Source organism: Daktulosphaira vitifoliae, unplaced genomic scaffold (genome assembly GCF_025091365.1).
Source record: "Daktulosphaira vitifoliae isolate Bord-2020 unplaced genomic scaffold, ASM2509136v1 Scaffold_3, whole genome shotgun sequence".
In the NCBI taxonomy this organism is placed as follows: Eukaryota; Metazoa; Arthropoda; class Insecta; order Hemiptera; family Phylloxeridae; genus Daktulosphaira; species Daktulosphaira vitifoliae.
This window is the reverse complement of record NW_026099574.1, coordinates 3556647-3573952: the sequence shown is the minus strand read 5'-3', so window position 1 is coordinate 3573952 and position 17306 is coordinate 3556647. Positions and strand designations below refer to the sequence as shown.

Below are 17306 nucleotides of genomic sequence, written 5' to 3'. Positions count from 1 at the left end.
AGTGGTGATGCGGCATAGTTGGGACGTGGCATAGTTAATCCAGTTTAGGTTTAATCTGACAGTGATTAAAATAACTATTATAAGAACGCTACGATGCAAATCTGTAGATAGTGTTTAATTCTAAGAAATTGATGGATAATTACAAAAGCAACATCAACTTCTATTTCCTTAATTATACACATATTAGTAATTCTTTTAATTAAATAGTATATAATTTTTAAAATTAATTGTTTTCAAATTATTATTGATTTTGATTTTTAATATGTTAAAAGTAATAATTTTGAACCTACTTTTTTTGTCCTTTAAAGAGAAAGTTTTAATAAAAAAAAAAATGAATTTATTACCATAACTTTTAGCTCAACTTGCAAATTTGATATTGACATTATTAAATAGAAATGAAATTGTAAAGATTAATATACAATCAGGAAATTTTATAATTACTATTTACAGTACATTTATCAGTAAAGTTCGATTTTTTTTACATTTTTATCGTAATAGATCACTTAAATAAAAACCATAGTAATCATTTCTAATTAACTTTTGGTGTTTAAAAAGATCCTACAATGGAAATATTCAGAATTTAATTAATTTTAATGATTATATATCTAAAAAAACCAATAAAAAAAAAGTTGTTTAAAAGATTTACTCAATTGAGCGTATTATAAAATTTGATTATTATTGTAAAAATCCATCGTTAAATTCAGGTGAAACTAAAAATCATTTTTTATTTAAATTTATGATTTATGTAGCAACATGTTTCAAAAAAATTTGGAATATTATAGACTGGTAATAGCACACACAAATAGAGTTAAAAAATGAATAAATTACAAAGTAAAATTATTTACTTTTGTATTTGAATACTTTTATCATATCAAATCTAATTTGACAATAAATACTTTAAGAATATTAGAAATTAATGATTTTGATTGTTTGTATGGAAAAAGCTGCTTAAGCTACTTTTTATTTGAATAAGGAATATTTTTTCGATTTTTAAGAGTAATAACATAAACTAAATATGAATTGTAATCATTTGACAAATGTAGTTTAATTTCTTATGTCTTATGAACTTTATTCTATGTCAATTTAATTATATAATATTCATAAAAGTCAGTGTATTCCCCTAATAAGATATTTTAAAATAAAATAAAATACAAAAATAACATATTTTTGAATACGGTTGGGTTGGGTTTGAACATATATGATAGGTCGTCGGGACAAATTTTTTTTTTTAATTTTATAGTACATGACATAAGTTTTAATTTGATGTATATTTTTAAAGGACGTATACTTCCGGAACGTTTTTAAAAGTTAAATTGAAAAAATTAGTTTTTGTAAAAAAGTTACTATTAAAAATTCCCCCTTTGAGCAGAATAAGTGTTAGATTTTCAAAAAAAAATGATATCAAATGAAAGGGAAATATCTAAGGTTTCAATATAAAAAAAATTTATGTTAATTTGTTGATTTTTGAAAAAATGATGGAAGTTTAAAAAAAAAAAAGTGAAAAAATGACAAAATCTACCGATTTTTAAAGGTAACGTCTTCAACAGGATACAATTTGTGATCTTTTGACGTATTGTTGAAAGAAATCGATCCAGTGAGAGCTGTGAAAAGTAGTGACAGACTCAAAAAATAAATAAATAAACACATCATGGTAAAATTAATACCTTCTCAGCTTCGCATCGAAACTAAAAAATACTTCGATTTAAATCTGTAGATAATGTTTAATTTTAAAAAGTATTAAAAAAATTGTTTTGATTCTTCTATTTTTCAAAAAGTTTAACATTTTTAAGTTAAATAAATGTTAAAATTTACCGACTTATTAATAATTTTTTCAATACATAAATAGTGATTTTCTAAAGAAAATAATACATTAATTTATTATAAAAGCCATGTTTTTTATAATATATTGAAATATACTATAATTATTATTAATGGACTTTAAAATTATAAAAAGTAACTAAATACAAATAGACAATGATATTGCTGACATTACCGTGCAACGTGTTAAGTACTCAAAATAATTGATTTGTGAAATTAAATGCCGACACAGTGGTGACGCGGCATAGTTGGGACAAATATAGATTTAATCTCACAGTGATTAAAATCATTATCACAAAAAACACTTCAATGTTAATCTGTAGATAATGTTTAATTTTAATATATATTAAAAAAAAATTGTTTTGATTCATCTATTTTTCAAAAAGTTTTTAAATTAAATAAATGTTAAAATTTACTGACTTAATAATAAGTTTTGGAGATTCCTGTCATTTACAATAAACTAGGAAAAAACATGCAATTATTGAGAGAAAAGTCTTTAAGCAAATGCAAATTATGATCTACGTTATTATCTTAAAAAAACAACACCCCCAGTTAATGCTGAGAAATAGTAGTCTCAAACACAAAAAACCCAGCACAGTGGGGTCGCGGCATAGTGGGGATGTTGCATAGTTGGGTCCAGTATAGATTTAATCTGACAGTGATTAAAATCACTATCATAAGAAACGCTTCGATGCAAATCAGTAGATAGTGTTTAATTCTAAGAAATTGGTGGATAATTACAAAAGCTACATTATCTGCTAGTTTCTTATTAATACCCTGATTAAGATAAAGTATGTCGAATGAAAAAGGGATTATTAAAAAATATTATTTCTCATAAAAAAATTGTGTTGATTCGTACACTTTTCAATGAGTTATAGCATTATAAAGTTAAAAATGTAACCAACCCAACCCAACATCAACTCCTATTTCCTTAATTATATCCAGATTAGTAATTATTTTAATTATATATTATATAATTTTTATAATTAATTATTTTCAAATTATTATTGATTTTTAATATGTTAAAAGTAATCATTTTGAACCTACTTCTTTTTGTTCTTTAAAGTGAAAGTTTTAATAAAAAAAAAATGAATTTATTACCATAACTTTTAACTCAACTTGCAAGTTTGAAATAAATATTATTAAATAGAAAAAAATGAAATTGGTAGATTATTTCAAAAACAACAATAACACTTATTCCCTTAATTTTACCCCGATTTATAACTATAATATATGAATACATAATAATTACAGTAATTAAATTGAGTATGAAAGTGGTATTCAATAATATAATATTGTAATTTTTACGGAGATATTATAAAAATAAAAAGGAGTTGTATATTCATATACTTTTAATGCGTATACAAATTTAAAGGAATTTATGCAATACTTTTTAATAAAAAAATTTTGTTACTTATGAATAAATACACTAAACAAAAGGAACTTTCATCAGAAAAAAAATATACTTTTCTAAATAAACTTTTCGTGATGTTTTCAAATGTGCAATTAAACTTTTTCTATTACTTCTAAGTTTTAATATTATTACTTATTATTAAAAAATAAGTATTTACATATAAAAAAAAATAATTAAGAACAAAAAAAATTGTATTAAATTAATACTGATTTTGATTTTTAATATGTTAAAGGTAATCATTTTGAACCTATTTTTTATTGTCTTTTAAAGTGAAAGTTTTAATGAAAAATACCTTCTCAGCTTCGCATCGAAGCTAAAAAATGAATTTGTTACCATAACTTATAGTTCAACTTGCAAGTTTGAAATTGACATTATTAAATTGAAAAAAATGAAATTTTTAAGATTAATATGCAATCTGGAAATTTTATAATTACTAATTACAGTACATTTGTCAGAAAAATTCGATTTTTTTACATTTTTATCGTAATAGATAACTGAAATAGAAAGAATAGTAATCATATCCTAATAACTTTTGGTGTTTAAAAAAATTCTGCAATTGAAATATTCAGAACTTAATTAATTTTAATAATTTACTTTAATTAAATGAACCAATCAAACCAAAGTAGTTAAAAAGATTTACTCAATTGAGCATATTATCAAAAATATAATTATAATTGTAAAACTCCATCGTTAACTTCAGGTGAAACTAAAAATCATTTTTTTTTTAAATTTATGATTTATATAGCAAAATATTACTAAAAAATTTGGCATATTATAGACTGGTAGTAGCACACAGAAATAGAGTTAAAAAATTAATAAATTATAAAGTAAAATTATTTACTTTTGTAGTTGAATACTTTTATCATATCAAATTTAATTCGACAATAAATAATTTAAGAATATTAAAAATTAATGATTTTAATTGTTTGTATGGACAAATCTAGTTAAGCTACTTTTTATTTGAATAAGGAATATTTTTTTGATTTTTAAGAGTAATAACTTAAACTAATCATTAACTTAAATATCATAAACTTAAATGAATCATTTGACGTATCGTTGAAAAAAGTAGGTCTAGTGAGGGTTGGCAAAATAAATCGTAGCCAGAAAAAGAACCACATAGTAAAATAATATTAACATGAATATCAATTTCTTCTCACGAGGGGAGACTATAGTGATAAGATCCTTTATATTTATTGAAATTATTGAATCTAAATGAGATAAATATCAAATGATTTGAAAATTCTATTCTAACTCAAAAAAAAAATGCAAAATTTTAGAAGCCACAAACGGATTTGAACCTCGTACCCTAGGCGTTAAAGATCAAGGTGTTACCCATTCGGCAACTATTCGTTGATTTTTGTTGCATGATAAAATTGGCTATTTAAGCTAACTCAAATTTAAAAATTACTTTTTCGACTTTAAAAAAGTAAAAAATGTTAATAAGTATAATATCATATGTCTTATGAACTTTATTCTATGTCAATGAAATTATATAATATTCATGAAAGTCAGTTTATTCCCCTAATAAAATATTTTAAAATAAAATAAAATACAAAACCTAGAATTTTAATAAAAAATAGCATATTTTTAAATACGGTAGCCTTTTGCGCATAGAAGATAGGTCGTCGGGACAAATTTTTTTTTTTCATTTAGTAGTACATAAAATAAGCTTTAATTTGATATATGTTTAAAGGACGCAGTATTTCCGGAACATTTTCAAAAATTAAGTTGAAAAAGTTAGTTTTTGTAAAAAAGTTGCTATTTTAAATCCCCCCTGTGAGCAGAATAAGTGTTAGATTTTCAAAAAAAAATGATATCAAATGAAAGAAAATTACCTAAGGTTTCAATATAAAGAAATATTATTTTGATTAGTTAATATTTGAAAAAGTTATGGCAGTTTTAAGTACAAAAAACATCGTTATAAAAGGTGATTTTTATCGCAAATATTACATTTTTTTTATAATTTCGACAGCCATTTGCACATAGAAGATAAGGTGTCGGGACAAATTTTTTTTTTTCATTTTATAGTACATAAAAAAAGCTTTAATTTGATATATGTTTAAAGGACGCAGTATTTCCGGAACATTTTCAAAAGTTCAGTTGAAAAAGTTCTATTTTTTATACAATGTTTCAAAGTTTGAACCCCCCCTATATAAGGGGAAATTGTCTAATTTTAATAAAAAGTATGTCAAATGGAAGATGTACTTATAATGTATTTAGAAAAAAAAAAATTGTGCTGATACATGCATTTTTCGAAAAGTTATAGCATTTTTAAGTTGAAAATTAAAAATTGAAAATCGAAAATTTTAACACAAAAATAGTGTTTTTTTAACTACGGCAACCGTTTACATGCAGAAGATAAAGTGTCGGGACAAATTTTTTTTTTTCATTTTATAGTACATAAAATAAGCTTTAATTTGATATATGTTTAAAGGACGCAGTATTTCCGGAACATTTTCAAAAATTAAGTTGAAAAAGTTAGTTTTTGTAAAAAAGTTGCAATTTTAAATCCCCCCCCATGAGCAGGTTAAGTGTTAAATTTTCAAAAAAATTATATCAAATGAAAGGAAAATATCTAAGGTTTTAGTTTAAAAAAAAATTATGTTGATTTGTTGATTTTTGAAAAAGTTATGGAAGTTTTAAGAAAAAAAAGTGAAAAAAATGACAAAATTTGTCGATTTTTAAATTTGTAATTTTTTTGGATATTTCCCCCATTTGCGGGGAACGAGGGAAAATTTTTAAATTTTTAAGGGTAATGTCTTCAACTAGATACAATTTGTGATCTTTTGACGTATTGTTAAAAGAAATCGGTCCAGTGAGAGCTGAGAAAAAGTAGTGACAGAAAAAAAAAAAAAAAAAAATAAATAAATAAATAAATAAAAAAATAAACACATCATGGTAAAATTAATACCTTCTCAGCTTCGCATCGAAGCTAAAATTTTTAATAATAATAAAATAAACACATCACACTAAAATTGATTCTTTCTTAGCTTCGAATCAAAGCTAAAATTATAATAAAAAAAATTTTATTTTATTTATGTAAGGCTCAATTTTAATAAATTGTGGACTTGTTTTATTTATTTTCTATAAAAATAGAATTATTCAGAAATATTTTCAAAGTAGTACTGAAAGTTTTTTTACACCAAACCCAACCCAACCGTATCCTTCCTGAGGAGTTACCAGTTCATTATAGTGGACGAAAATAGTCGATTGTACAGCAGTAAATCCTAATAGCCTAGGATCATATTTTGAAAAAATATAGTTTAAAAAAACTAAAAAAACACGCTTTTAAAGCACATCGAACTAAAAAGTTAAAAATAATTTTTAAAATTAACTTAAAACAGTAATGAACGAAAAATACTAGTATTAATGTGAAAAAAAGCGTCAGGCGTTCAATAAACAAAAAATATGGCATAAAGCACCAACTCTTTTTTTCACAACTAATATTTTTCGTTCATGATTGTTTTAAGTTAATTTTAAAAATTATTTATAACTTTTTAGTTCGATGTGCTTTAAAAGCGTGTTTTTTAGTTTTTTTAAACTATATTTATTTTTCACTTTTTAGTTTCATGTTATGATAGTAGTTAATATCAATATCATGGTTGTAACGGTAACGGGAAATCAGGGTACGATTCCGGAAAGGGAGTCTGAGAAACAGCTACCACATCCAAGGAAAGCAGTAGACGCGCAACGTGGAGGTAGTGACGAAAAATGACGATACGAGAATCATCCCCCGTAATCGGAATGAATACACTACATATCTCTTAATGAGAATAAAGTGTATTAATATATAAGTTTTAATAGTAATTAGAATATATATAAACATGTAAAGGGACTTAAGTACGTAAACGTATCATGCATGAGGTATAGCCGTGTTTTATGGGTGGCGTGGCGGGGAGAAAATTATATACGAGGTATATACGGAGGCAGAGGCGTCGGCTGTAGGAATAAATAAATGAATATTAACATATACGTATATAAATTAATATATATATATATATATTAATATTAGCTGTGGCGGTAGGAATATATGATCCTATGGAGTAATGTATGACTAATATATGAGCGGGGTGGGGTGAATGCGTTACGACGGTCTAGTCAAAAGGCCGAAGACACGTGGCGAGTGAAAAGTACAAACAACTCACAGACGTACAGGTGAAACTAATATAAGCGTGTCAATATGCCTGTTCACAGTTGAGGAGTACTTAATACTAAAATGTATGTTTTTTTTTGTATTTACATAAATATTTATATCATATTCAGGCATATTATTTAATAATGAGAATTGCTCCGGAAATTATTTTCCCTGATAATGTATTTTATAATACAATACGGGAAAATACTTTTGAATATTTTTAACAAAGAATATTTTTCTTGGTAATATATTCTTAAATTAATTAATTTCAAAAAGTGATAAAACTAAGAAAATAACTGTTTGGTAAAATAATTGTGCCAGTATTTTGAATATCATTAACATTTTTTATCTCAGCGAAAGGAATGATAAGGTCGAGAAATGTCTTATGATAACTATATTTTAATATGTTAATAACTTTTAAAATAATTTGTCAAAATATGTTATTGCTTAATAATTTACTTAATTATATTATTTATTTTATTTTATAAAATAGTTAAATATGTAGTTGCCATTTAAAAAATAAAGTTAAAATTCCTAATTGCAGATGAATTGACAAACATTAAATAATTTTAAATAGAAAATGTATAAAACAAAAAAGTACTAAATAATAATTTTTATAATATTAATACTATTAAAAAAAAAATCGAGTGACTATTGTTAAAAAAATCACTCTGTATACTAAATTTGAAAAAATTAATGTTTTGAAAATAATTAACACATTATACAATATTCAGTATTATATCACTTTACATGTTGTATGGCAAATAATCGATCATATAAAGCGGTATGACAGTTTGATTTTTAAGGGTGTCATTTTTATCAGGATCATCTTGTAACATCTCTAAATTATATTCTGTAATATAATCTTTCTTAAAAAATCCTATATCAATATTATTGCAATCATTCCTACTAGCATTGTATATTTCAAAATGTGTTTCAGTATCACAAATAAGATCTGAAATAAATAAAATATTAGTTTAAAAAATGCACAAATTGCAAATAATTGTTTTGGTTAACAAAATAAAAAGATTTCTAAATAAAATGTTTAAATTATATATAAAACTGTTATATTTGTAGGCCAATTATAAACAAAAAGATTAAATATTATAGAAGCATAATTAAAATTAAATAAATTATAATTTGTTGAAATTTTTTTTTTAAGAGTTATGTTAATTAGGATGAATATCAGCGCATTTTTTCATATTTAAAAAAAATACAGTAATTATTATAAAATAAATCACTTCATCACATTAAGTAAGTATTTGGAAAAAAAGTCGAATAATAAATTATAAAATAAGTTTTATATTCTCTTTATATAAACCAATATAATTAATAAAAATAGATATTACAATATGTATATTTTGAAACTAAATTTAAACACTATTCTCTTCATACATCAGGCAATTGTAAGTTGTATAAAGTTATTTGTAATAGAAAAATTAAAAGTTAAAAAATATTTTAAGAGTCTTACAAAAGTATCAAAATTATGATTACATAAATAAAATATTTGATAAAACTTTTACAAATAAACTAGCACAATTCAAAGTATAAAATTAATATTTTAAAGTAATAAAATATTATATTTTAATTACCTTTTTATTGAATTTTTTCTTGTGCTTTATTTTACAAGATTCATAGCAAAATAAAAATAATTTCAGATATTTATTGTTAAATATATAGTAGATATTGCATATAAATAATATAAATAATATTACACATTTACACTTACTTGAAACTTCTGACTCAGTTAAATAATTATAAATTGAAAGTTTGAAATTCAGTTTATACATTTTTATTATTAATTGAAGATAACTATTCCATTTTTTCAAATCTTTCATATATGTATCAACATTTTGCATGATTTTTTCTAATTGATCTTGAATTTCATTGGCATTATTTTCATTAATATTTTCATTTCTTAGAACAATATAAGATGTAAAATAAAATTTGTTTTTGATAAAAAAATTGGTAATTAATATAATTAGTTTATTACTATATTTTATATTCACATTGGACAACTCTATATTTCTAATATAATTGTTTAAGCTAAAAATAAATTCATTAATGATTTTTCGCAGAAAAGCTGTCTGTACCTCATTGAACAAGCCGAGAGAAATGAATTCTCCTATATAATTTAATATTATTCGACCCGTTTTAATTAATGTCCATTTGAAACTTTTTGGTACACTATCTGAATTCTCTGAAGATGCAACTATAATTAAGGTTAAAAAGTTGCGTATAAGAATAGCTATTGGTTGAAACGTAGCCAAAATTACCATGTTTATATATTCTAAAACATCCTTAGAATTAAAATCATATTTCATATACTCAAATAGATCTTGTATAGTTAAACGAGTACCGTCAGAGCATTGGACGTTAAGTGGAGTGAATCGTAGTAAATTTAATTCTATGTGTTTACTATTATCTATTTTTATAATATTATTTTTGTTGCTGATAATCTGTTGGGTCATTATTTCGTAAAACAAAAAATTTTTTGGATGAAAATTTTCGTATGAATTTCTTTCTACTGATAAATAAAACTTCTTTAATATGTTATCTTTGAAATGATTATTTATATTTATTAGATTAGTTGTAGTATATTCATGTCTTCTGATTGGAGGATTGCAACTAACCATGTAATCAATAAATGGTATATTTTCACAATTATTAATAATGAAATTTTTTAATTGATTTTTAACTGCGACATGAATAATTTTATAGCCTTCTAATAATTTTGTAGCATCATTTTTTTCACCATCTTCGGTTAGTGAGATCATATTTAAAGAGCCAGAAACGTTATTTAAGTACATATTTAACGTGATCAACGCAAGAGGAATTATAGATTTCTTATTGTTCATCAAATCATCCAAAAATATCATAATTACTTCACTGTGTGTTTGTAGTGCCTTGCCATAGTTCATAAGATTTTTAATTGTGATATAATCTTTATTTTTTTCGAATTCTAACAAAAATCTTTCATTATGGTTAAAAAAGTTTAGAAAATAACGACTATGGGAGCACTGTAAAAAGTAAGCATAACTTAATCTTACTTTTATAGACATTATTAACACAAAAAGTAAAAAAAAATTCATTTTGTTTTTTGTTTAGACGATTCCCTATAAATTTCAAATTAAAAAAAATTGCAGCACTATTTGTGAAAAAAATATTGAGTATTATTTATATGAATATTAATATACCATATTTGATCAATTTGTTTTTGGAAAATTTAATTTATATTTAAATAATCGTTCGTGTCATCATACACTTATTGAATTATTTGTTTAACTATAATAATTTTTTCATTTATATAGCAAAAGAAAAATTATAATTATATCATATTTAAAATTATTTATGTATTGAAATATTATGGATTATTAATTACGAATTATTGTATGTTTCTATTGAATTTTTTGATGACGCCGTCTTAGTGAAAAATTCATAGGACGGTTTCTTGGTATCAAATATTTTTCAAATTCAATATAAAACTAGATTTATTAAGGTATTAACAATCCTATTAATGTGCAACTTAAAATTATACAACATTTAATTTTTACGAAACCGTATTGTTATTATATTAATGTAGTGGGGTTAAGGAATAATTAGTATTAAACAATGAATAAGCAACAATCAATCGCGTTCGAACCATTGAATTATTTGTTTAACTGAAATAATTTTTTCATTTTTATAGCAAAAGAAAAATTATAATTATATCATATTTAAAATTATTTCTGTATTGGAATTTGTACTTTATTTTTATACAACTTCAATGTTTAATTAATTATATCAATGAAAAATATTAAAAAACCCAGCACAGTGGGTATGTGGCATAGTTGGGTCAAGTATAATGATATCTGACAGCGATTAATATCACCATCATAAAAAACGATTCGATGCAAATCTGTAGATAGTGTTTAATTTTAAAAAATTGGTAGTTTATTCCAAAAGCAACATGATCTCTTATTTCCTTATTTATATCCTGATTACAAGTTTTATGATTTATAAGTGTAATATATGAATAAATATATATATATATATATAATATTTGGTCCGATTTAAAAATAAAGTATATCGAAAGAAAGGTATATAAAGTATTGTCGTACGTCGGTAGTGCCCCGACGTAGACACAAAAAGTCGTACACAAATTAACAACTGTTCTTTGACGACGAGTTCGTTGGATATACTGGTCAATCCTAATCCCTCAAATTAGTCAACTACTAAAGGGGTAGGGTTTAGACCCATTAGCATGGTTTATCTGAACAGTAGTAGACTGAAGGGTGACTTCTCGTCAGCCACCAGCTCAACTCCCTTTTCATTATTCTACTAAATGACAGTTAAACAAAAAACTAGCTTGCTTGCACACTAATTATTAAGATTGACATCTGAATAAATGTAAAAAAGAATTTTTTTAAAATTTTAAAAATCGTATTTTAACTTCGATACGAAGCTGAGAAGGTATAATTTTACTATGATGCGTTTTTTTTTATTTTTTTTTGTGTCTAAAGGCTTATCTCAGCTCTCGCTGGACGTATTTTGATAAACAATACGTCAAAAGATCACAAATCGTATTTAGTCGAAGACATTACCCTCAAAAATTGAAAAAAATTCTTAAACGGAGGAAATGCTTCAAAAAATTACAAAGTTAAAAATCGGTAATTTTCGTCATTTTTTCAATTTTAGCTTCGATGCGAAGCTGAGAAAGTTTTACTATGATATGTTTTTTTTTTTTGTGTGTATCTGTTACCACTTTTTCTCAGCTCTCACCAAACGGATTTCTTTCAACGATACGTCAAAAGATCACAAATCATATCTAGTCGAAGATATTACTCTCCAAAATTGAAAAAATTTCCCTCGTTCCCCGTAAATGGGGGAAACCTCCAAAAAAATTACAAATTTAAAAATCGCTAATTTTCGAAATTTTTTCAATTTTTTTTACTAAAACCTGGCATAAATTTTTCAAAAATAAACATATCAATATAATTTTTCTTTTTCACAAAAAATTAACTTTTTCAACTTAACTTTTGAAAGTTTTCCGGAAGGTCTGTCACTTTTATATATATCTTAAATTAAAGCTAATGTAATATACTTTATTATGGAACAAAAAAATTTCGGTCTTTATTTTGTCTTCACGGTGAAAATGGCTACCGAATGCTATTTTCATGTGAAAATACTCGATTTTATTTTTTATATTTTTAACTTTATTATACTATAACTTATTGAAAAGTGTATGGATCAACACAATTTTTTTATGAGAAATAATATTTTTTAATAATCCCTTTTTCATTCGACATACTTTATCTTAATCAGGATATTAATAAGGAACTAGCAGATCATGTAGCTTTTGGAATAATACACCAATTTTTTAAAATTAAACACTATCTAAAGATTTGCATCGAAGCGTCTTTTTTTGATAGTGATTTTAATCACTGTCAGATATCATTATACTTGATCCAACTATGCCATGTCACCACTGTGCCTCGACCCCCCTGTGCTGGGTTTTTTTTAATAATAAGTAATAATTCAAGAAAGTAACGAAAAATTAAAATGTCAATTAAGTCAAATTAAAGGGAATATGGAAATTAACACAAATTCACCAAAAAAAAAATGGCGAGAACTTCTACTAAAATTTACTAACCTCCACAGCATGTGGGGTCAATGATATTAAAAAATTCATGGATAATCTAATGGAGACTTCTGGTCATGAGCTACAACTTAAAACCTTAGCCAACGGTGATATAAAGATTTTAACAGGAGACGAACATCAATTTCGCCTTATTGTTAAAATTTTAAAAGAGCAAAAATTGAATACCAAAGGTACCAACTTAAATCTGAAAAAATGTTTAGGGTAGTAATCTGGGGATTACACCCTGAAACTGACATATGTGATCTAAAGCGCGATCTTTCAGACCAAGGTCACTTGGCCCATCATGTATCAAATATACAAATTAAAAAAATAGTTGACTAAAAATAAAAATAGTGATTGGACATTTATTCGTCTACCATTATTTTTTGTTGGTCTAGAGCCTCAAGACAATAATAAAGACATATACCAGTTAAAAAAGCTTAGTCACCAAATTATCAAAGTGGAGCCACCAAAGAAAACAAAAGGAGTTCCACAGTGTAAGAACTTCCAATTATTTGGACACACTTTAAATTTTTGTCACAAATCTCCTAATTGTGTAAAATGCAGAGAAAAACACAGGTCAATTGATTGCACAAAATCCAAAAAGACCAAATCAAAATGTGCCAATTGTGGAGAAAATCATACCGCAAATTAGAAAGGCTGCGCTGCGTATAAAAAAAGCAGTTGAAATTTCTCACCCAAAAAAACTACAGCAGTTCATAGGCTACAAAGTTAACCAGCGAAATTTGCTACAACCAGCATATCATACCCTGAAATGGCTGGTTCATCAGTCCAAAACTTAATGATACCCCAAACTTTTGAACAAAAAAATCATATGAAAAATGAGGAAGTACCCTTTGTGGAAGTTATAAATTCCTTAGCTGGTATTACTCAAACATTAGCAGTGCTAACTGAAAAAAGAGACAGGTTAGAAAACAACCAACGTAAACTTAAAAATGAAAGTAAAAAGAATAAAAATTGACCCGTACCATACGGTTTATTGAGTGGAACGCTAATGGGCTAGTACAGCGAAAACTTAAATTAGAGAACTCTCTACATCATGAAAATGAAATGAAATGAAAAACGAAACTTTTAAAACTTACTTGAGCGAATTTTCTACAATACAAGATACTAACTACTCTCTGTGGAAAGCTATTAAACGACTAAAAAGTCCTTTAATACACGTGCCACCAATTCGCAAAGAAGACGGCACGTGGGCACGAAGTGAATATGAAAAAACTGAAGTATATGTATGTTAAGTAGAGACTGTATTTAAACCTAATTATATAGTCTCAGAACTTGACGGACTCCATAGTTTACAATTAGATAGAAACTGGGAGAAAATAAAATATTTTTCACCATTAGAAGTGGCGCAAGAAATAGATAACAACATCAATGTAAAAAAAGCACCAGGTTACGATGAAATCAGCCCGAGAATGATAAAAGAATTGCCTAAGAAGGCGATTATTTATCTTACATACATCTTCAATGCAATTTTACGAACTGAATACGTCCCAAAACTTTGGAAAAAAGCTCAGGTCATAATGTTGCCAAAACCAGGTAAACCACCAGATCAGGTAACATTTTACTGGCCAATATCACTCTTACCTTGTTTATCTAAGCATTTTGAAAAAATTCTTCTTAAAAAGATAAAACCATTGATTGAGGAAAAGCAGCTTTAACCTGACCACCAATTTGGTTTCCGCAATAAGCACTCTACAATTGATCAGGTTCATCGAGTTACCAATGTTATTAACCAGGCTCTTGAAGAGAAAAAGTACTGTTGTGCAGTTTTCTTAGACGTTGCGCAGGCGTTTGATAAAGTTTGGCATGAAGGACAACTTATAAAATTAAAAGAACAACTACCACACACTTGGTGCGCGTTATTAGAATCTTACTTGACTGAACGAGAGTTTCAGGTCACGCATGAGCAAGCTGTTACAGATTGGAAAACTATAACAGCCGGAGTATCACAAGGTAGTGTTTTAGGACCTATTTTGTATTTACTTCATACTGCTGATATTCCATCAACCAATGATACTACAACTGCGATGTTCGCTGATGATACGGCTGTATTAGCAACCAGTTATAGTCAACAGTCTGCAACTGGTAAATTACAAAACTCGATCAATAATATCTTCTTATTTACAAGACGTTGGAAAATTAAAATAAATAGTGACAAGTTTATACGCTTCGTAATACCAATAATATTCCTATCAAAATGAATCATCAGATTAGCTCACAAAAAGATTCGGCAGAATACCTAGGAATGCACTTAGACTCGCGTCTTAATTGGAAACACCATGTACGTCAGAAAAATTTGCAAATAAAACTAAAAATGAAAAAGTTATACTGGTTGATCGGGAAACATTCCGAACTTTCATTAAATAACAAACGTCTACTTTACGTGGCTATCATAAAACCAATTTGGACTTATGGTATACAACTGTAGGGTTGTACTAGTAAGTCTAATATTGATGTTATTCAACGATGCCAGAATGTTGCATTCCGTACCATCGTTTCAGCTTATCGGTACGATAGAAATGACATTATACACCGTGATTTGATTTTGCCTACAGTAACAGAAGAAATTAAGATATTTGTTCGCAAACATGAGGTGAGATTAACGAACCACATTAACACAGCAGCCATTCAACTTTTGGGAAACTCCGAAGACATCAGGCGTCTTAAACGTCATAAACCATATGACTTAGTTAAAAATATTTAGTTTTAACTTAGGTTAAGGAGCCACTTCGCTGGAGGTATCACTCCACACATGATTATTCTTTATTAATTCTTATGAAACTATGTTTCATATACAATTATTGTAAAATATATTTATAAAGATAATTTTATCGTTTAAATAATAAAGCCATTTGGTAGTTTGTAAAAAAAAAATAATCAAAATCAGTATTAATTTAAAACAATTTTTTTTTGTTCTTCATTATTTTTTTTATATTTAAATACTTATTTTTTAATAATAAGTAATAATATTAAAACTTAGAAGTGATAGAAAAAGTCTAATTGCACATTTGAAAACATCATAAAAAGTTGATTTAGAAAAGTATATTTTTGTTTCTGATGAAAGTGTTTTGTAGTCCAGTGTATAAAACGTATAAGTTTGATATAAGTAAAAAACATTTTTTATTGAAAACACTTTACTATACAATGGAATTTACGCATGTAATTCGTTTGTGCATAATATATTAACCTAAAAAATTAAAACAAATTTAAAATATAATATAATGTTTTTTTTTAACTATGCACTAATTTTTTTTGCTAACAAAAAAATTTCGGGAAATAAATTAATCTAGTTTGATTCTTTTTTAAATTTAGACTTTATATCATTCATTATAGAACATTATTTAAATTTATCAACTCTAAACGTTTAAAATACACCTTATGCAGTGAAACTAAATTTCAGTTATATCTAATAAGATGATGATGATATATTACAAACCAAAATAATTTGTGTAAATAATTCAAATAGGCTAGCAAATAGCAAGACTCTCTCATGAATTAATTATTTAAGTCTGTATGATATATTTTAATTCTTGTATAAAAAAAACTGTTGCACTGCAGCAGACTATTAAAAGCTGTTTTTTACAGTATTATCTTGTAAAATATTAATCAATTCAAGCTGATATAGGATCAATTAGTTGTACTCTAGAGATAAAATGATTAATCAATTTTTAATGAAACTAGTGAGCTTAACATAAAGTTTTTTTATTTACCTGGGCCTACTCGAAAATGTCACTTTAAAATAAACGGCTTCAAATTTTAATCATCCATAATGGTTACATTTTGGACTACTTTGTTTTGAATCTCATTATTATTACTATTATTTAAATTGTATATTACGAGTACAGTTTTTTAGTATTTTATATTTGAAAATCTCTTAATATAATGCAATTATTTAAATATCTTATAATCATAAAAATAGTAAAATATAAGTTGCTATATGATACCCGTATAGAAACACTAATATTTATAATCAAACATATATTAGTTTGTTATTAAATCTCCGTAGAAAGATTATTTTTTTGTCCTTATTTTCTATTACTGTTGTTCGGTCGTGATGAAACAGTTTGGTAGTTTTTTCTCTTCAACAAGAGCGCGACCTGTCACAACTGGTTTACTTGTTTGGGTAGTGTGTGGCGGTGGTCGCGAAGGCGTCATTCGCGTACCGGCCTGCCTAGAATACTCATGTGTAGTGTCACGGATTCGGTTGTTTTTAACACGCTTTTATTAGTTTCACTTGTATGTATGTATGTATGTATGTATGTATGTATGTATGTATGTATGTATGTATGTATGTA

General features: G+C 25.7%; 1 protein-coding gene across 4 annotated transcripts; it reads right to left on the bottom strand.

Annotated features, from left to right (window-relative positions):
* Positions 1–8019: 8019 nt before the first annotated feature.
* On the bottom strand, positions 8020–14870 carry LOC126900883 (uncharacterized). 4 transcript variants are annotated; one of them, XR_007702930.1, is made up of 3 exons: positions 9361–10500; positions 9097–9284; positions 8020–8322 (listed from the first exon to the last, which is right to left on the bottom strand). XR_007702930.1 is itself a non-coding variant. In XM_050676896.1 (3 exons), the coding sequence occupies exons 2-3, from the start codon at positions 9224–9226 to the stop codon at positions 8114–8116; spliced, it is 339 nt and encodes a 112-aa protein (XP_050532853.1). In that variant the 5' UTR covers positions 9227–9284; positions 14596–14870; the 3' UTR covers positions 8020–8113. The 4 variants fall into 4 exon arrangements, 3 of the variants coding, with proteins under 3 accessions (XP_050532853.1, XP_050532852.1, XP_050532851.1); XM_050676896.1 differs by lacking the exon at positions 9361–10500 and adding an exon at positions 14596–14870; XM_050676895.1 differs by having other exon boundaries at positions 9461–10499.
* Between the last annotated feature and the right edge of the window lie 2436 nt (positions 14871–17306).